Below are 21,072 nucleotides of genomic sequence, written 5' to 3'. Positions count from 1 at the left end.
AATATTTATATGCAGAGTTGCAGGAGTAGGAGAATACTAACTTTGCCATAGACTCATGGTGAATGTTGCTTGCGATTGCCTTGGTCCATCAAAGTGGACATCGTTTTCTCTTCTGTAGTTCCTCAATTTCCTTATCTCTGTCAAGTGTCATCTCTCTCTCCTTTTCTTTGCAGCAGTTTACAACTATTTTGTTATGTGTTTTAACAAAAAATAAAGAAGGGGTAAATGGAGGCTTTGAGACTGATGAATTTGCTAAGGCCGTATGTCCCACATCGTGAAAACATAGCAAAGCACAAGGAAACAAAGTTATAAAATCACAAAAAAGGCCCACCATTACTCATATATTTAAATATTTAATTTAAATGTGTTTTTCTTCCGAGTTCTCGGGTCACCCGATAACCCAAAAAGTGTTAAAATGTTGACCCGGGACCCGACCCTATTAAGGGATCTCCGGGTCGGGTTTCACCCGGCCCGATAAAAAACTATTGGGCCTGCCCGATAGGCCCCGGGTCGGGCCGGGTCACCGGGTGGGTTCGGGTTTGGAAACCCGATGGACACCCCTACCAAAGTACGCCTATGGAGTCTCCGACCTCCTGTTTATGCCCCTCACCAACGTTACATACAAGTTAGGGCTCCAAGCGATTGCAACACAGGATTGCATTGAACTTTTAAAGCAATTGAAACCGAACGGAATAATTCAACCAAAACAACAGTTCATCAACATTCAGATTTACGCTAAAACTGCAACAAACCAATTCTCAAGACTCAAAAATCACACACTCATAACAAGTTCACTAAGAAAATTCACTGTCGCTAAGCGCAACAGATCTAAGAAGGAAAACCATTATGGTCTAAGCATCAGAAATCGAATTCGAACGAAACGAGAATGGGGAGGCAAAAATTGCAGACCGATGTTGCAATCTTTTATTGCAGTCTGAGTCGGTTTAAGCTAAGCCATTGAGAATCAATCGATCGTTGTAGATCAAGCGACTTCGAAGTTTGAACGGAAGCTCTCTACTGTGTTTGGGCTTTTGGACGATATCAAACATTGCCATTTGCCATCAAGTAATAAGGCCTGTAGTGAAATAGAAAGCCCAATTTCGGCAGCCGTGAGGCCCGTAATCCATATGATAGAAAGTAGACCCATTATGTTTTCTTCGAGACACGTGTTATATGCCAATTCGGTTGTCTTGCGAATATTCCCCTTTTTTTTATTTCGTGCTAGAGGGGACCCTAGAAGAAAATCTAGGTTGGCACTCACCTCTTCCTCACTCTCTCTCCTCTCTATCTCTATGCTCACTGTTGTGGCTGGACAGTACTTCAAGGCGCAGGCTTAAAGGTTCAAATGAATTGGGCGTGATATTAGCTTGGACCGGGTCTTATCTTACATAATACTTGGGCTGCTTGGCCGAGGTGAAAATTTTGAGTTTGCGGAATCCTAATTGGACTCAATAGTCAAAGGAAACCCTACTTAATAAAAATAAATAAAAATTAAAACAGAGAGGTTCCAAGTTCCAACTTCCAAGCACGCGCAATTGCGAAGTGACGATCGAGTGGAAGACCATTCGCTGGACACACGAGTTTGCCTTTAATGGTGCGGGTAATGAAAAGGCTCATTGAAAGGGAAGGTGTTACATCTACATATGAAACTTACGAGTGAGTACGAGGATGATAAAATTATTAATGTCTTCAAACATGTCATTGACTAGTGTTAGTCAATTAGTACCAGGTTAGATGGATGCCCCTCCAATATATGAAGGCTTTCATGGATGAAAGGATCATGGAGTCAAAGGATATTTAATAGCTTCTTATGCAACCTTATCTAGATATATATCGGCAGGATAATGTCCTTTCTAGTGCGTTTTACATGGTAGTTTCAAATATTCGACCACATTATGGGGTTCAGCTAAAAAAACAATCACATCAAATATCAGTGGGGTGATCTTGTAGTTCTTATGAGGTGGACCGTGGAGAAGATGAGATCGGTTCATGAGTTTTACTTCCTTTTTATCATATTTTTGCTCAAGTGTTCCATGGCAAAACCTCTAGTTTTATGGTTTTTTTTTCCCTTCCTTCAAAATAGTGGCCTATGGCAAAACTACGAGGTCCAGGAAGGGTGTGTGAAACTGATCAGATACGGATACAATTGATCACATTCATTCACAGTCCACAAGAGCTGAAGGGGCGCATGACAATGAATGCAAAAGAGACTGAAGTATGAGAAGACGTAAAGGTATGATATCAGAGGAGAGATAGAGATAAAGCAGAAGAGACATTCGGAGTGTCCCCACCAACTTTATCAGTCTCCTCTAAATTATTATTGAATGGACCCTACCTCATGACTGAAAAGACTTTTGAACCAATAAAACAAAAACGACGACGTATTAGTGTATGAAATAAATCCAAGGGCGTCGTTTTCGGCTCGGTTTCGACGGTTTCTCCCAAAAGTGGAACAAAGAAAACACGGAATGGACGGTGGGGATTGCTACGACAGTCGAAGAAGAACGAAATGGACGAGTGAGATTTATCCTTATATACAATATGATTACCGTTCAATTAATGGTTTACGTAGGGCGTCCTCTTTTATTACGTGCCAATCCCATCATGGCTTATCAAATAATCACTTTCCATTAAAATATCCCTCTCTCTGTATTTCTCTGTTAATTTCCTCCCGTCCAATCTGAGACAGCAACAGTACTAGTAGTGGCGTCAGTGGCAGTGCGATAAACAAGGGGAGATAGAGAGTAAGAGAGAGAGTGCATTTCATTGGGAAGGAGAAATATCAGTGAGAGTATATTTGCAGAGGCGCACGATATCACCTCGTGCACTCCTCCTCCTATCATTTCCAAGAGAGGGCGTATAATTTATTATTTATGTACTGAGTGAGAGAGAAAACCTTATCGTATTTCTCTGACTGGGATTTTCTGACTCAAACTTCAAAGCTTAAAATCCGGGAGGAGTGATAGAAAACGTTGCCGTTTACTTGTTTAAAGAGAGAAGAAGAGATCAATGGAGGCTGGACAAATTAGTGGTAATCTGTCTGTGTGATGGGGTATGCAGACAACGGCAACAATATAGCAGCTACGATGACGAACAACAACAATTCTAATAGCCATCGATCAATTATCTCTGCTTTCATGCCCAAAGAATTCAACCCTAGTAACTATTTCTTGGAAAGTAACAACAATTATTCCAGTTGCCAAAGAATCTCTGTAGCTTCCTCATCATCATCCGAAGATAGGGCTAAAATATTGTCTCATCCTCACTTCCCTCGTCTATTGACTGCCTATGTCAACTGCCAGAAGGTATCCACATAATGTTGATATTATTATTATTATCATATTTGATTTGTCTGAATTAATTTGCATGTAAGAATAAGACTAACTGCTGCATGAGAGAAATGGTAATTAGGTTGGGGCACCGGCTGAAGTGGTGGCGAGGCTAGAGGAAGTATGTGCTAGTCAGCATGAGGTGTCAGTAGGAGTAGGTGAGGATCCGGCACTTGACCAGTTCATGGAGGCATATTGTGAGATGCTAACTAAGTATGAGGAAGAGCTCACCAAACCTTTCAAGGAAGCCATGCTTTTCTTGTCAAAGATGGAGTCCCAGTTCAAAGCCCTAACCCTTGATTCCTCTTCTATTTCTGGTGATCCTCGCTCACTTCAACATTTTTGTTTTTTTGTTTTCTTATATTTGTTTTGTTAAAAAGCATTCATATGGTTGGTTTTTTTATTTTTTTATTTTTTTTTATGTAAAGGAATATAAGAAAAGAAAGTATGAGCATATATATGCATTGTGAATTGACCTAATTTTGTTTTGGAGTGGCTTAGGGAGGTATATCACTAGCTAGCAGATCTGATTGCTCGTCTTTGTTCGTTTCCTGATCCATGTACGTGTTATTGCAACTTGTTTGGACTGTTCTAGGGTTTGTGTGTCATTTGAGGGTCATTGTTGCAATGGATTTGCAATTAGAGGTTCTCCGGAATCATTATGCTATTGTGGGAATACTCCATGTAGAATCTGGTTATTTGTTTTGCATGATTTAGTTTTAGTTAGTTTCCAAATATGTAGACCAAATTATTAATTGAAAGTATACTGAAGAAGGATTGGTTTAATTTGGGAGTTATTTTGATATTTTTTATGGCACAGCATATTAATCAACATTGCTGGGAAATCATGCTACTCCCTAACTCTCTTTTTTCAGTCACATTTGATCTGAAATTCTAGTCCTGTGATTTGTTTTATATTGTGACAATGTGCATAATTAATTTACTACACATGATTAATTTCTTGTGGCATACCCTAGGAGTAAGATTTTCCATAAATATATAATATATTGGATGGTCATGATCTTGTGCTTGATTTCATCATCGATATAAGCTTTTGTTGTGCTCCATATATTTTTCTGTATGCCTTTTCACGCCTATTAAAAATACCATTTTACACTTTTTATGGTTAAGCATATATATATGCCCTAGAATGAGTTGAGAAAAGTACATAATATGATCTTTTTCTTCCAAATTCGCCATATTTTTTAAATATTGCTCGGGTAGATCTTTTAATTCCGGTAAATTGAAAATTCAAACTCTAAGAGTGTGTTTGGATTGAGGGATTTGGGGGGAAGGGAAGAGAAGGGAGGGGAGGGGGAGAGAAGGGAAGGGAGGGGAAGGGGGACTATTTTTCCCTCTCCCATGTTTGGATAGATAAAAAAGAAGGAAAGAAAATTTGTTTAATTTACTAATTTATCCTTATTTTTATGTTAAAATATTATGTTCAAGGGTAAAATAGATATTTAACTTACAAATGACTTAATTAGTAATCCCTTCCCTTCAAATGACTCCATTTTGGGGAGAAAGAATTTTAACAAAAATTTAATGAAATCTTCCTCCCAAATCCCCTCAAATCCCTCCCCTTAATTTTTAATAAACTATCCAAACAAGGGATTGGAAGGAAACTCTATTTCCCTTCCTTTCCCTTCCCCCCAAATCCTTCAATCCAAACACACTCTAACCAATCCGAAAGTATTATCGTTACTTGGGATTTAAGATTGTTTTCACTTTCCTCTTCTTGAAAGGGGAGAAGGAAATTAAAGGGCTTTCTGGTGATTTTTGAGCAAAATGTACTTCTGATTGTATAAGAAGGTGTGGCATTCTGTGAATTTGGGCAGTTAATTTTTCCTGCTTCGTTCCGTGATATTGAATGGAATAGTTATTGACAAGGAAAGTGTGAAATTTGTATCTCTTATTTGATTTGGGGTAGAATTCGATCAATATTTAGTAGAGCCATGTTTCGTGATTGTCAATTGTTTGAAATTAGATTTGGGTGGTTTATCAAATAGCTGTAGGTTTAGAAAAAGAGTATATATACCTTGTAAAATTTATATATCTACTTTCTCTGAATCTCATTACTACAATGTGCCGGACTCCATTGTCGGACGGGCTTGCGACTTGATGATTATAATTGTTTGTCCAAATGATCTTTAAGGTTTCACAAAAAATTCTGTAGTTCTTATATGATGTATCATAGTCTTATTGAGTTTGATTTGTTTGTGGTACATTTTCTAGGAATCATGTATCTCCATTGCTAGGAGACTGCATTTGTTCATTGTCCACTTTTTTCTTTATTGAAATCGAATTGATTTACTTATGTGCAAAGAACTAGAACAATGTCATATTTTGAAATGCAGGCATTCTTCTACGAATGCTATCTGTATCATGAAAGTTATTGATCAATTTTGTTCTTGGAATCAGATTTTGGCGGGGATATACCGAATAGAAATGAATCTGCTGAGGATGAAGTTGATGTGAGTGATGATCACCTGAATCCTGAATCTGAAGAACGGGATATAAAAGGCAAACTTTTGCGCAAGTACAGTGGGTATCTTGGCAGTCTCAGGCAAGAATTCATGAAGAAAAAAAAGAAAGGAAAGTTACCAAAAGAAGCGCGGCAGCAGTTGCTTGATTGGTGGACCAGACATGACAAGTGGCCTTATCCATCAGTAATTAATCTTTATATATACCAGTCTCCTCCCATTGATGCAACTTATAACTTAATTGAGTTGTTTTTGGTTGCTATTATTATCGTTTGTTAATTTTTGTTTCGAATTGATGTAGTTTCTTGTTCTTGTGCAGGAGTCGCAGAAAATGGCGCTTGCAGAATCGACAGGTCTAGATCCGAAGCAAATTAACAACTGGTTCATCAATCAGAGGAAACGCCATTGGAAGCCAACTGAGGATATGCAGTTTGTTGTGATGGATCCTGCCTATCCTCACTATTTTAACATGGACAATACTGTTCTTGGCAACCCCTACTCCATGGACTACATGCCTAATAAGCACCTCTGATGACATTTCCTGGCTAGCTGCTAGACATTTATATATGCAAACCAACCATCTTAACTATATTTTTCACTCTCGCAGATCCCTTTGTATGCCTTAATGACTATTGCCCTAACTATTGCTAATCTTATGTATTGTACACGGAGTTTTGAAGTACATATGTATTTCTTGTCAAGTCAATCAATATTAATGGATTGATAACCAATACTTGCCAATTGAAATATATATACTGAAAATGCTTAGTAGTTGTATGTTAGGTGGGGTGAAAGTTTTGTGGTGATAGCTTAATTGATCCCTCTGACCTTAGGGAGTATATCGTCCGAGGTTGGGCTTTCGAATCAACCTGGATTTTTGGTCCCGTGGGATAGGTCCACTTCCGAGCTTCTGTCCGCTTTGATTTTTATCTGTTATTAGCATTGTGTCGATTGTTTTGGGAGTTTGAGATTTATATCTGTTCTATTGTGAGAAGACATGTTGGGCTGGGTAAGTACACTTATAAAGAAGTCTAATTGCCCATTATTGAAATGGTCGAGCTAGGGTTGTGGGCCCGGAGGTTTACGTCGAGGCCTTAAACACTGAATTGTGGTGAGGCAGGTTACGGTTGTGAGAAGCGAGACACGGGGTAGCCCCGTCCAGAAGGGCCAGAGGCCCAGAACTTTGCCTTTCTGAGGCATAGAAGGAGAAACGGCTGGACTGAGAGGCCCAAGCTCGAAACAAAGAAAAATAAAGGCTAGTGAGGCCCAAGCCCAAAAACTTACTCATTGAGTGGATATCATTATTCCGATCGAAAGGAAGAAGACGGAACCATTGAAAATTTTTCTATAGTATCTCTCGCACGTGTGAAGCATTATCAGTCATCTTTATATAGTCACGTGCACGTGTGATGTTTGAGTTGGTGACTTTTTGAAATCATTTGCATGGGGCATACAGTAATTATAATCCATTGGATTCGTTTGACCTTTTTCTACACCATTTTCCCTTACAAAAGATGAATATTGATTTTCTTGGGAAGTCTCTTCGTCTGTCATAAAAGTAAGGTCATTGTTTATATCCTTAGTATCAAATTTGACTGTCAACCTTGAAGTCTGGTTGACAAAACCGAACCGATGGCGTCGAACCTTTGAACATGGCCACGTTCACAAGACCCACTTGAAAAAATTTGAACTTGATACTCTTGACCCGACCATGTCAAGCTGGCAGCAGCCCTACTGTTATTTTATTTTTGAAAAAGAAGAAAAATATTATATATTGCTATGCAAGCCTATGTTCGATTATTTATTCTTGATCAATAATATTATCTACTTTGGGTTATATGATTCCGATGATATATCGAATTCGTACGGCTTTATTCATCTCTAACCCAATTACTAATGGCTAAAGCCCATGAGACAAAACCCAACTCATTTGAGCTAACTAGGAAAATGTATTGTTGATGTAATGAGGGATGACTTGATCTTATAAAGTGGAAGACTCCCACATCTTTTACATATGTGGTACTACTTAACAGATTTCTCGCCACATCAACAGGAAACTTGTTCGAGACAATAACATATCTGTCCGAGTGAGTGTTTTTGTCTTGTTTATGAATATTGAGTGTTGTTTCTATAACAAATCAATATTTGATGATTGAGTCATAGCATGTTAAAATTAGTTATTTTATCATTCATCACAATTTGGAGTGAACTATTTAATGTCATTTATATCATATTTTAATATTTTTTTATATACACAACAAACGAGACTTTTTTTTTTGAAAGACCCACAGGCCACACACAACGGATGGAAAACTACCCAAATCCCAATCCCCTGATGAGATAACCAGATCAACCAGACTATCTCCCAAAAAATCCATTATATTAAAATTAGTTATTTGACCCTTATCTTTCACCTGGAAATAAATAGTATGAGTGGATAAATAGTCAAATATGGTAAAAAACTTTGTAATTAATTGTGGGTTGTCATATTGAAGGGGCAGGTGCCTGTGGATTTGAATATTAACGCCCACAATTCAAAATTGGCAGCATATCCAAATAAAATAAAATATCTCGTGACGGGGGCAAGGCAAGGGAGTTTTACATTACCAATACGGTGGCAATACCAGGTCAACCAATTCCAGACATTAGATTAATGGGACCCACCACCATTTGCATCACAAGAACTGGTTACTCCAAAACTGAACCAGGGGCATAAAGGTAGTTTCACTACACCACCCTGGTTTCAAGATCCTTTGCTACTGCTGTTCCAGGGAGGGACATTTCTATTTGTGTGGGGAATTAATAAGTTAATACATTTTCCCTATTTTTTCTGTTCCTGCTTTATTTAGTTTCCTTTTATTTCCTCCACTTTTTCCAGTTTTTTGTTTGGGTTAGTTCCTTCCCTCTCTCTAATCAATTGAGGAAAAAGAGGGCTCATTAGGGTTTATCAATCCAAGATCAAAATCGAGCTTCGGTTTCTCGGGTTGGTTTCTCTAATTTTCTCAGATCTCTTCGATCGTATCCCCCATGTAAGTAATTTTTCCTTCGATTTTCGTTTGTGGCTGAATCAACCTTTATTCCAGTTAAGAATCTTATGTGTTATCAAATTGCAGAGGATGTTACTTCTGTTGATGGGGCATTGCATGAATTGATTACATATTAATTAGGGTTTGTTTTATGTCGATTGGGCTCGAAATTGATGATTTAGGGGAATGCCTGCCTTTCTGAGCTGTTTCAAGGGGAAAAATTGTTGAGATAGATTTCGGTTTAGGGTTAGGTTTTAAGTGTTTTTTTGTAGACATGATCAAGCAGATATTGGGTAAGCTACCTCGGAAACCCTCAAAATCATCTAACAATGACTCCAACAATGATGCCGGACTCAATGGTCCATATCTGAACTCATCTCAGGGACCCACTTCCTTAAACAACTCGAAATCGACTACAGCTTCTTCAAAGTCTGGGAATTTGGGTTCCGGTACGCGTTTGAACAATGGGAGCCTTTCATCACATTCATTGGGTGCAAACAAATTGAATCATGGGAAGAAATCTACTCCTATGGCCACCCAAGCCAGTCCCATGATGCATTCAGGCGTCTATGAGGCATTGCCGAGCTTTCGGGATGTTCCAAGCTCAGAAAAGCAGAGTCTTTTCATCAGAAAATTGAATATGTGTTGTGTTGTGTTTGATTTTAGTGATCCATCCAAGAATCTTAAAGAGAAAGACATTAAGCGGCAAACTTTGCTTGAGCTGGTTGATTATGTTTCATCCGTGACATCAAAGTTCAGTGAGGTGGCAATGCAGGAACTGACAAGGATGGTGGCAGCCAATTTATTTAGAACTTTTCCAGCTCCGAATCATGATAACAAGATTTTGGATATTTATGACCCAGAAGAAGATGAGCCAACTATGGAGCCAGCGTGGCCCCATTTACAGGTTGTGTATGAATTGCTGCTTAGGTTCGTGGCTTCACCAGAGACTGATGCGAAGCTTGCTAAAAGATACATTGACCATTCATTTGTATTGAGATTACTTGACTTGTTTGATTCTGAGGACCAAAGAGAAAGGGAGTATTTAAAGACGATTCTCCATCGAATCTATGGGAAGTTCATGGTACATCGACCATTTATAAGGAAGGCCATCAACAACATCTTCTACCTTTTCATTTCCGAGACAGAGAGACACAATGGAATTGCAGAATTGCTTGAGATATTGGGCAGCATAATCAATGGGTTTGCTTTGCCATTGAAGGAAGAGCACAAGCTGTTCCTTGTCCGTGCCTTAATTCCTCTTCACAAGCCCAAGCGTGTATCCATGTACCATCAGCAGCTGTCTTATTGTATCACTCAATTCGTGGAGAAAGATTTCAAGTTGGCTGATACTGTTATACGAGGCCTTCTGAAGTACTGGCCCATTATTAATAGTTCGAAGGAGGTGATGTTCCTTGGTGAATTGGAGGAGGTTCTGGAAGCTACACAAGCAGCAGAGTTTCAACGCTGCATGGTCCCTCTATTCCGTCAAATTGCTCGTTGCCTCAACAGCTCTCACTTTCAGGTACTGAATTTAGGATTATCAGTATCATCTTTGCTAACTCTGTTTTTCTTATCATTTTATTGGGCAAGGACCGGTATGCATTATCATCATTGACCATTTTTTTCCCAGTCTATCCATGTTTCATTTCTCCCCTAATTTCATGCAATTATGCTACATTTTTCAATTTGTTGTCTCCTACTCTCCTTTAGATGGAACTGCAGTCCTCGTGGCAATGAGTGTAAGATCCTCTTATTGCCTTTGTGTTTGTAAAGTGTATCTGTGTCCATTGTAATTAATCTTGTTACTTTAGGCTTTGATGTTGTATAGGTCTTATTTATGTATTTATTTTATATAAAACTTTTGGATAGAATTTTCATGAGGGGCAACCACATGTTCAGCCAAGGAAAAGAAAAATGAAGCCTCGCTGACATTACCTTCATCTATGTTGTAAGTAGCAACGAGTGTTGTGCGGGAGACTCATAAGTTTTCTATTTGATGTGACTGTATGCTTCCATTTACTTATTGTTGAATCTGCCAGGTATCATATAAAGTGGCATCTTGGCAAGTAGTCATTTACTACAAGGAGGCTAAGCTAAAGGCCTCAACCAAATAAAATTTTGACATTAAAAAAAAAGAAGGTAGTCATGTACTTCGAATTAACATGCATGCTCTAATAGGTATTATAATAATTAGCCATTCTGTTCAGATAATGCCACTTAAAATCTGTATTATTTGAAAGTCAAGAAAGGAACTAGATACCCCTTCTGGCTTACTTTGGCTAGCAAGATGTGATGAGTTTCGGAACTCGGAAGACATTTTGGTTGTGATCGGGTACTTGTCAAAACAGCTAAATTTTTTGCGGTTTTCTATGGTGAACCAAGATATCTTTATTGTAATTTTTTTGACATTAGCATGCATATGTTCTGCATTGCCCTACAACGCATAGTTCTTGTCTTCATTTTTCCATTCAAAAAAAAAAACGCGTAGTTCTTGTCTTCAATGCCTTTCAACTTTGTTTATTATTTTTCTTGAAGTGAAGGCGGTATTAATATGGTGAAACACTGGGTTTTGAATCTGAGTGCATATTGTGGTGGTACTGATTTATTTCTTTAATCAACAATGCATGTTTGTGTAATGGTAAAGTCGCTTCACTGTAACGTGGGTGTCACAGGTCCCCTAAATCTGCCTCCACTGCGGGAGCTTATGTGATGGGTTCCACCCCCCACGTGCGGGGTCTCCTTTCTTTTGGGTGAGATTAATCTTCTCTGATGTGTGCACACACCATCAGATACACTTGCTTAAATATCAGAATATCCCATTGGGCTGGCCTTCAGGAGTGGAGTTGAGTCTGGGATCTTGTTTCTGTTAGCAAAAGTTTTTGTCAACTCTTCTTACGGTTGGGACTTACTGTTTAGGCTTTCAGCTATTTGAAGTTGAGGATAAATTTCTCGAAGTTTGAATGGTAGTTATAGGGTTTGGGCTTTATTACTGGAACAGGCTCCTCGTACGATGGGGACATCATACCCTTCCCTGAGTCCATGGGAACTGTTTATGCTATAAATGCCTGATAATGGAATCAAAATATTGTATTTACTGTGCCAGCAGTTAATAAGAGGATATATTGGCATGCAACTAAGAGCAAGATCTGGATATTCTGTCCTGCAGTCATTTCATGATTGTTGTTACTTTTCAAATCTATGTTTTTTCTTGAGCCGAAAAAATAGATTATTAAACAAAGCACCAGGAGGATGCCTTCCGGATACAATCGAAAACAATAAACTGAAAAAAAAAATCAATTTACAGGTCATTAGATGAATCGTCGTATATTTCAAATGTAGTCATCTACTCATCTGCATATTGAATTGGATATGAGTCTTCATTGAACATATTTGGTTTCCCCCTTAATTGAGAATTTTATGACTGATTTGATTGATAGGCCTTATTGCAAGGTAGAAAGTGCGAACTGACCTTTTCTGATGAAAAAAATAGTTTACTACACAAGTCTGGGAACAACTAGAAACAGTATGGCATTTAGAAATCTGCCCTTGGTCTGATTGGAAGATAGCAGGTGAGATTGTAACTTACAGTATGTTGTTCAAGAGCTTGAATTTTAATGCTGCACCTGCTGTTATCTTTTCGGTGCTGGTTTGAAAGCCCAACATCTTCAACTACCTTTCTGTTTTATGTCATGAGATGCTCTTGGGCAATCTGTCAAAGAAGCCTTGTGCTTTTGGTGTTAGTACCGGTGAAAGCATTAGCCTGTGACTAATGTTTGACTAGTGAAGGAAATTGCATGCCTCAAAAATAAAGAAAGAGAGATTTGTTGTCGGGTGGGGTGGGGTGCAGGGAGTAAAATGTGAAATTTTAGTGATATACGGACAAGTGGGCAGTATAGCTATGCTATCAAGCTGTGTTTCTCCTTTGGAATAAATGTTAAAAATACAATGGAATTATAGGAAAGGCAAGCTTTTAAATTGTAACTTGACATGCATCATTCATGATACCAGCGCTCACCACCTGCCTCATATTTTGATCCTAATAGATTTGTCCCTCTATTGTTTAGTGAAGTAGTCTGGAATTTCCTTTTACTTTAATGATCCTAATTCACCTTTTGACTGGTTTCTTGGGCAGGTAGCAGAACGTGCATTGTTTTTGTGGAATAATGATCACATAAGAAATTTGATAACACAGAATCGCAAAGTTATACTGCCCATAATATTTCCAGCACTGGAGAGGAATACGCGGAGTCATTGGAACCAAGCAGTTCAGAGTTTGACCCTCAATGTAAAGAAGATATTCTCGGATGCTGATCAAGCATTGTTCGATGAGTGTTTGGTTAGATACCAAGAAGATGAATCCAAGGAGAAGGAGAGACAGGACAAGCGGGAATCAACATGGAAGCGCTTGGAGGATGTGGCAGCTTCTCATGCAGTAAGCTATGAGGCTGTGCTTGTCTCAAAGTTTCCTACTTTTGCCATTGCACCGAGCACAAGTCCGAGAGCTAATGTTGGTAGCTGAGAGCCTTGGCACATGGTGATTATTGTAGGATACCTTCTCAGCTGTTTTTGAATGATAAGAGGTTGGGATCCTAATGGTGCAAAGTAGAGATTGTCTGCCTCTTCTTTGGTTGCTCGTTCATACTTGCACTTGCTTAATGGAAAAAGCTGAAGGTGGAGCTGTTGATACTGGTTTGCTCCGATTTTTGGGTTCTGGGTTCATTCATTTTACCCTGCCCTTTTCTCTTGTTATGCTTTGGAAGTGTAATTGCTTGTATTATAAGGGGTTCGGTTTATATAGCTAATACTTTGGATTTCCTCCTGATATATTACTTAATTCTGTACTGCAAAGAGATCTTTTTTTTTTTTTTCCCCCTATTCTTTAGCCTCGATTATTCTATCCTCGAACCAATTCTACTTACATTTAAAGCAAAGTGTATATATGCCTACTTTATTTGTTCTCTTGTTGGCGGTTTTGTTGATGCCCATGCCTGTGTTCTCTTGCTGTGATCAGAACTCGAGTGGCTTTGCTCCCATGGGTTGGTGAGGCAGAGAGTTCATATAGTCATACAAATAACGGCTTTGTTATAAATGAAATCGCAACACAACTACCCAAGCATGCTAACTTACGTAACTTCATCTTTCACTCTGGACCGTAGCACAAAGGTTGGCAGCCACAACATTGGGACATAGGCAGTCATCAGCTTCACAGATGGCACAGGTTATCACAAGGAAATACTTCTAAACTTTTCACAAGTGCGACCACAATATAGCATATAGCTGTCAGGTTAGCACCAGTAGATATTGTCGAAGCTTGCTGGTTCTAATAACAAGTATCCGGTAATACATAATTACAATAAAGGAGGGAAAAGTTTCAGGAAGCTAATAGTTATCATGTGTAGTGGTGTAAATACAGCCCAATGGCCCGTTGACCATGGTCAACTGTCCATGCTAGGCCCGGCCCAATAGTTTGTAACGGGTAAGGCCAATCCGGCCCATTATAGATGACCCGCCGTGCCAACCCTGGGCCTTCACGGGCCGGCTCGTCGGATTTTTTTAAAATTGAACTTATTTATAATAATAACATAGAGGAATATATATTGCAAAAGATGTGGTGTAGTGATTAGTTACATTAGCTCTCACTCTTGCATCAACAAAATAAAAATCAATCTCTCATGAAAAGAAGGGCGGGCCTGCTAGAGCTGCCCTTGGGCCCTAAGCATGCCTGCCCGACACGGACCATGAATCTCAACAGACGGCCCGGCTTATGAAATCTCCGGGCCTGATTGTAGGCCGTGCAGGCCCACTTTACAGTTTACACCTCTAATCAAGTAATGACGGGATCCTAATCATGTGTGTTAGTTGGTTGGTTTGAGCATATTTCCTGTCGCTTTCTTTCTTTTGACGTGGACGGACAATTTCAACTCCAACCAATTGAACGCGTGCTGCAAAGATTTACAATTACATCCCCACTTGCATTTATGGGGGCGGGCAGCCACTCGCTGCATAAGAAAAACAGTACACTTCAATTACATTGCCGCCTTTGTTGGATTGTTTCTTCTGGACAGCGCGTGTATTCAATGCCCTTCCCTGTCCAGAGTACAGCACTCCCACAAATACCCACCATATTGAAACATAAAACGGCGGGAATTTTCTGTTAGGTCGACTGACGAGGGGAAATCATAACAGAACTAGCAAACAAACTCGGTCACTCCTCACAATCTGATTTGTTTATTCTCAAAAATAATGTCGCAATCAATGAATCCTCCTCAACGTCAATCCCTTCTCCTTCATTCCCCCAAAACCTTCCAAAACTACACGGTCAACGTTCCGATTAATCAAATCGATTTGAGTCTCAATTCCTCTGCTCTTCAATTTCAATTCCGATCTGATGGTACCACAATTAGGGTTAGGGTTCTTGGTTTTGTTCCTGGTTTGTTATACGACTGAGTCTCGATGCAACAAGGGATGCGATCTGGCTTTGGCTTCATACTATGTTTGGTCCGAATCAAACCTCACATTCATCGTTGATGTTATGCAATCGCAGATTATGCCGGAAAATAACTTCGATGTTGTACTTAGTTACAACAAGCAGATTCCGAATAAGGACAGTGTCCAATCTGATATCAGAATCAACGTTCCGTTTCCTTGCGACTGTATCAACGGCGCTTTCCTCGGCCACGTGTTCGAGTACACAACCATAACCGGAGACACATACGACAAGATTGCGAATCCGTATTACGCGAACCTGACGACAATCCCGTGGCTGCTGCCTTTCAACAATTATAGCGAGAACAGGATACCTTCCAATGTGCCGATCAATGTGACGGTGAACTGCTCGTGCGGGAATAGTGAGATTTCCAAGGATTACGGGTTATTTGTTACTTACCCGCTCCGGCCTGGAGACACGTTGGAGTCTGTGGCTGCAGCGGCTAATGTAAGTAGGGATTTGGTGCAGAGATACAACGACGGAATCAATTTTAGCCAAGGGAGTGGTTTGGTGTATATTCCAGGCAGAGGTGATTTCTTGTTTTCTTGGCTGTTATGTTTTGAATTAATAATTCTTGCGTTAAATATGGTTAGCATGGAGTAGATCACTACACACTTTGGACTAGATGCTTGTTTGGGCAACCTCTTTGACTGCGGTGAGGTTATTAGTTCTATGGAGGTCAAGGGTGAGAATTCTATGTTAGTTTGGAATGGCTATTGGCTGCTATGTGATTGAATTTCAAGGAGTTTGTGAACATACCCGAATGTATGAAGTATTACATGCGATAATCAATTTTAACCTTGGAGACTTAGATGCAACAAACTCAAAAATAACAGAACCAACAGGAAGAACAAACTAAAATCACGAGAGAGCTTAACATGTTTCTGGCTGAGCTTACAGCAGTGCATCTTTCACTTTCATCCCAGGTAATTTAGTTCATCCTGAAGCCCTAAATTGTACTTGTAAATATCTAAAGAGGAGTCATCATTTGATATGATAGCTATGTTGTTCAATAAAGTAGTGGGGGCATTAGTCCATGACTAGACGGCAGAGTGATTGGAAAGAGACTAGTTTGTAGTGTTTAAGTGAATCATTGAACAAATGTTATGTCAAAGTTTCAAACACGAGATGAAGTACATTTTAATCAGGTGTTTTTACTGTACACCATGTAGGTAGTCCATTTTCTTTACTGGTGTTCTGTTGAGCGAGCCTAGGTCATTTTTTATCCCAATATAGCATGTCAATATGGTTGTCATAGTCTTTATTCTGAATAACACAGCATCAAAACTTAATACTTAATCTTGTTTCTTGCCGTATTTAAATTTGTTAATGTCAGTGATATTTTGGTAAGCCTGTAGAAATTCATATTTAAATCTGATTGGAAACAGGAGATTGTCTCATAAGTTGTTTCCATGTGCTATAAGGCATAACAAACTTTCTGGCAGAGAATCATAAAACATTAAAACTGTAGCTTATTTGATTTTATAGCTTCCACTCTTCCAGCTGCTATAGACTGCTATTAATATGCCTCACAGAAAGTTTTTCTTACTTGCAGATCAAGATAATAGCTATCGGCCCTTAAAGAAGTAACTCCCACAACCATACTTATTGTACTTCCTGAATATGAGTTTTCTCTCATATGTAATATATATTATTAAACTTTTACGTGTTTTCCCGTCTTCTCATTTCAGTACAGGTAGTTTGGACATCTCTGCATACTGGTTTTATGAAGATTATCCTCACTCTGATATCTGGACCTCAGATATGCACTGGTAACTTGACTCACTTTGACCTTACATTTTCTCTTCATATGAGCAGGAGTAGCGGGTGGGGTAATTGCTGGCATATCTGTTGCAGCAGTGGCTGGAGTGCTCTTAGTGTCACTTTGTGTGTATTTTGGATTTTACAGAAAGAAGAAGGTGAAGGAGGCAGCATTGCTGTCAACACGTTCTCAGGATCTATTGGCTCCTGCGGGAATCGGTACATCTATATTCATTTTTAGGCCTTTTCCTCTTTATGCATTTACGTTCTTATGAATCTGGAAAAAGTACTTCTATGTATTTCTTTTTTCAACTAGCTTCTTCATATGTGTGAGGCTCTGAGCACCTCGTAGTAAATGCATTATAGTTCTCATGTTGGATGATGTGATCAGATATTAACCAAGCGTAGGTCAGTCTGTCCTCTACTACTTCACTGCCAAATATTTGAAGCCGATTATATACCATGTCTTTTTCTCATATTTCAGATGCAGTAAACTCTTTGATGTTTGTGAGCTTGAAATGCTGCAACTACTAGGATGATCCTGTTCTCATTATAGTTATTGAAAGAAAATGACACTGCATTTCAAATTCATTTTGCTCTTACACGTATAATTTTGAAGTAACTCCAATAAACATGTTCCCTCCTTCCTTTGTTCAGCTTCTGGAAGTAACTCCAATACACATGTTTCCTCAAGTGGTCCAGTTGGTGGTTTATCTCCTGGTCTTGCTGGCATAACTGTGGACAAATCTGTGGAATTCTCATATGAAGAACTTGCTACTGCTACTGATAACTTCAGTCTGGCTAAAAAGATTGGTGAAGGTGGCTTTGGGTCTGTTTATTATGCAAAACTGAGAGGCGAGGTCAGTATTCTCAGATGTTCAGATATAAATGGGGTTTCTGGAAAACCACACTAGTAGTTTGATCTAACTCTCATAAAATGAGAGGCGTATAAGGATAGCTGTGATTCATTATAGATAGATAACATATTGATTCTATATTCCCTGGACATTTATATCTTATTCAATTATTACATTCTCTTTTCCTAACACTCCCCATTTCAATGTCTTCATAAAGAAAGCTGCAATCAAGAAGATGGACATGCAAGCATCACGAGAATTTCTTGCTGAATTAAAAGTCTTAACTCATGTTCATCACCTAAACCTGGTAAAAAAATCTTTCCCTCTTTTAGTAACTATGTGTGGCTTTTGAAAGAAAAATAGAATGCCGTTTTCTGTTTATGTTAGTTGAATCTAATCTATCATGCTTTCTACAGTAATCATTGAATTAGCTAGCAAACCTTTTTTCTCTGTACTTTTCACTTATCACATTTCTGAAATGCTTAGCTCCATCTTATGAATAGATGAGAGCAATCAATTGTTTTCAAGTGCTCGCCATTTTTGCAACTTAGAGAAATTAGGCATCAGCTACCCTTACTACATTAGTTCTAAACTTCTAATGCAGTTTTGTACGAAATCTGTCTTCACTGTCTTGTCAATGACAGCTGGCTGCACACCATCATATATTCCATAGGCCATACTAATACGATCACGACCAAAAAGTGAATAATAGAGAAATTTTGTGCCGGAAGGCTTTTGGATTGGCTAGCTCTCTCTCTCAATCAATTATCTCTGACACAATCTTTTTGTTTATGTGTTTTCGCATGCATCTGTATATTCTTGCATGTTCCTATGGGATTGTTTATCCTGTAGGTTTTAATTTTGTTAACCTTTTTTGTATTTGTATTCATGCAGGTACGCTTGATTGGATACTGTGTCGAAGGTTCTCTTTTCCTGGTATATGAATTCATTGAGAATGGTAACTTATGCGAGCATTTGCGCGGCTCAGGTTAGATTTGTGTGATCATTGTTGAATTTTAGTGCAAGTGCAAATGTGCTGATGTTTATGTTTTTCCATGTCCCAGATAGGAACCCACTGCCGTGGTCTACTAGGGTGCAGATTGCCCTTGATTCAGCGAGAGGTCTTGAATATATACATGAGCATACTGTTCCTGTTTACATTCATCGTGACATTAAATCTCCAAATATATTGATAGACCAGAATTTCCATGGGAAGGTTGCAATAACATATTCATTACCTTAGCACCTATTTGAAGCTTTTTGAACTGTTGTGGACTGAAATATTGGTGTTACAGGTTGCAGATTTTGGATTAGCTAAACTAACAGAGGTTGGCAGCGGATCGCTCCCAACACGACTCGTGGGCACATTTGGATACATGCCACCTGAGTAAGATAACTTCGATTTCTGAGAAAATAAGAATTTGAGCTTAATAACTGCATAGACAAGATGATAGGAGCAATGGTTTCATGTTAAAGCTTTTCAAAGCCTTGATTGACATTATCATGCATAATAAATGGAGTCGGGTCCTCAAATAAAAGAAGATTGTACAAATATTTTATCAACTAATAATCATAGCAAATTATGATGGGCAATCAATGGCAGTGAAATAGCCGCAAACATCGCTATGGAAACATGCTTTGACTTACTTCTATGAAGCTCATGGTTTGGGACAATATATGATCAAAACCTCATAGCAGCAGCGATGGAGGTTGTGATTTGGACTAAGCGGTCATTTTCAGGGAAATAAGAATGAGATGTTAGGGAATTGTTTATTTTTGGCATGGGAAGTGCGAAACACATTACATAACACTTCTCGGACAAAGTTTAATTTTAGGAAGGAATAAGGATATACTTGTCGAATTGGTCGACAAGTTACATTTTTGTGAGAAACACTGTGAAAAGAGAGAAATATGGAGTGATTTATTTCTTTGTCCGTCACGTTAATTGAGTTTTTGCCGCTCTTTTGTGCAGATATGCTCAATACGGAGATGTTTCGCCCAAAGTGGATGTATATGCTTTCGGAGTCGTCCTTTATGAACTTATTTCTGCTAAGGAAGCCGTGGTCAAGGCAAATGGTTCTCTTGCCGAGTCAAAGGGCCTCGTTGCTTTGGTTTGTGATCTTGCCACACCTCAGACTTCATATATTAGTTTAGAGTTTTAATAGGCTGAAACACTTAGCTTTGATTAAATGATTAACATGCATGTCCTATATTCTAAATCAAACAGCTTTTGACGTGAATCAAACATTTATTGGACATCTCCCTCTTTGCCACTTATAATGGCCTGATGAGTGATGAGCTTACCTTTCAGCTTAATTTGTCAAACAGTTTGAGGACGCTCTCAACCAGCCTGATCCTAAGGAAGATCTTTGCAAATTAGTTGACCCCAGGCTTGGAGATGGCTACCCACTCGACTCTGTCGTCAAGGTGAGAGGTTTATCTATTGGAAAGATTGTCAGTAATCTTTATGGTTTCATTTCTGAAGAAGCAGTATGTCTTTTCGTGGGTTACAGATGGCGCAGCTTGCCAAGGCATGCACACAAGAGAACCCTCAGTTACGTCCAAGCATGAGATCCATTGTTGTCGCCTTGATGACTCTTTCATCCTCCACAGAAGATTGGGATGTTGGTTCCTTCTATGAAAATCAAGCTCTTGTTGGTCTGATGTCAGGAAGGTAGAGATGGTAAGCTCTGTTGGCGTGCAACTATTCATTTCCACTCAGGTAATCTGTATGTAAATGCAGTTGAATTTTTTTTCTTCCTTTTGTTTTATTATCGTGTGAAAGTGAATGCAAGTTATGCTATTCATTTCGATCCTTCACACGAAATAGTTAAGAGTTTGTAAATTAAATTATACATTTCAATGGTTCTGCTGTTCTGATCAGAACCATCCAAGCCTTAATCCCAATCCCAAACTTCAAAGTGAAATGACATTTTGGAAATCACACGTAAAGAGAGAATCTTATTGCTTGTGAAAAGGCCTGGTGTATATCGTCAAACATGCAATTCCCAGATGGATTCAAACCATCTCCCATAGAATCAGAAAATGTCTTCATGCAATTAACGTGAAATTCCAGTCAATCTAGCCCATTTGGAAGCCCGTGTAATTTAACAATATGGGCATCAC

General features: G+C 38.9%; 2 protein-coding genes and 1 pseudogene across 6 annotated transcripts; all 3 read left to right on the top strand.

Annotated features, from left to right (window-relative positions):
- The first annotated feature begins 2,681 nt into the window (after positions 1–2,681).
- LOC120000043 lies at positions 2,682–6,537 on the top strand (annotated as a pseudogene).
- Positions 6,538–8,556: 2,019 nt separating this feature from the next.
- Positions 8,557–13,742, top strand: LOC120000042 (serine/threonine protein phosphatase 2A 59 kDa regulatory subunit B' gamma isoform-like). 5 transcript variants are annotated; one of them, XR_005468567.1, is made up of 4 exons: positions 8,557–8,841; positions 8,926–10,363; positions 12,279–12,410; positions 12,974–13,106. XR_005468567.1 is itself a non-coding variant. In XM_038847913.1 (3 exons), the coding sequence occupies exons 2-3, from the start codon at positions 9,113–9,115 to the stop codon at positions 13,358–13,360; spliced, it is 1,638 nt and encodes a 545-aa protein (XP_038703841.1). In that variant the 5' UTR covers positions 8,569–8,841; positions 8,926–9,112; the 3' UTR covers positions 13,361–13,742. The 5 variants fall into 5 exon arrangements, 2 of the variants coding, with proteins under 2 accessions (XP_038703841.1, XP_038703842.1); XR_005468568.1 differs by lacking the exon at positions 12,279–12,410 and adding an exon at positions 11,514–11,591 and having other exon boundaries at positions 8,560–8,841; positions 12,974–13,111; XR_005468569.1 differs by lacking the exon at positions 12,974–13,106 and adding an exon at positions 11,514–11,591 and having other exon boundaries at positions 8,560–8,841; positions 12,279–12,294.
- Positions 13,743–15,009: 1,267 nt separating this feature from the next.
- On the top strand, positions 15,010–20,898 carry LOC119999750 (lysM domain receptor-like kinase 3). Its single transcript, XM_038847481.1, has 12 exons — positions 15,010–15,857; positions 16,884–16,914; positions 17,020–17,024; positions 17,147–17,308; positions 17,747–17,949; positions 18,164–18,253; positions 18,841–18,934; positions 19,011–19,162; positions 19,242–19,333; positions 19,919–20,057; positions 20,275–20,373; positions 20,460–20,898. Exons 1-12 carry the CDS (start codon positions 15,230–15,232, stop codon positions 20,622–20,624), a joined length of 1,860 nt encoding a protein of 619 aa, XP_038703409.1. The 5' UTR covers positions 15,010–15,229; the 3' UTR covers positions 20,625–20,898.
- Positions 20,899–21,072: the final 174 nt, after the last annotated feature.

This window comes from Tripterygium wilfordii, chromosome 6 (genome assembly GCF_013401445.1).
Source record: "Tripterygium wilfordii isolate XIE 37 chromosome 6, ASM1340144v1, whole genome shotgun sequence".
In the NCBI taxonomy this organism is placed as follows: domain Eukaryota; kingdom Viridiplantae; phylum Streptophyta; class Magnoliopsida; order Celastrales; family Celastraceae; genus Tripterygium; species Tripterygium wilfordii.
The sequence above is the reverse complement of the archived record's forward strand: the minus strand, read 5'-3'. Positions and strand labels throughout refer to the sequence as shown.

Excerpts from the sequence above, each read along its gene's own strand:
- LOC120000042 (XM_038847913.1), top strand. The coding sequence starts at position 9,113 with ATGATCAAGCAGATATTGGGTAAGCTACCTCGGAAACCCTCAAAATCA. Across the intron at positions 10,364-12,973 it reads TCAACAGCTCTCACTTTCAG|GTAGCAGAACGTGCATTGTT; the intron begins GTACTGAATTTA and ends TTTCTTGGGCAG.
- LOC119999750 (XM_038847481.1), top strand. The coding sequence starts at position 15,230 with ATGGTACCACAATTAGGGTTAGGGTTCTTGGTTTTGTTCCTGGTTTGT. Across the intron at positions 17,950-18,163 it reads ATGCAAAACTGAGAGGCGAG|AAAGCTGCAATCAAGAAGAT; the intron begins GTCAGTATTCTC and ends GTCTTCATAAAG. Across the intron at positions 19,334-19,918 it reads TTTGGATACATGCCACCTGA|ATATGCTCAATACGGAGATG; the intron begins GTAAGATAACTT and ends TCTTTTGTGCAG.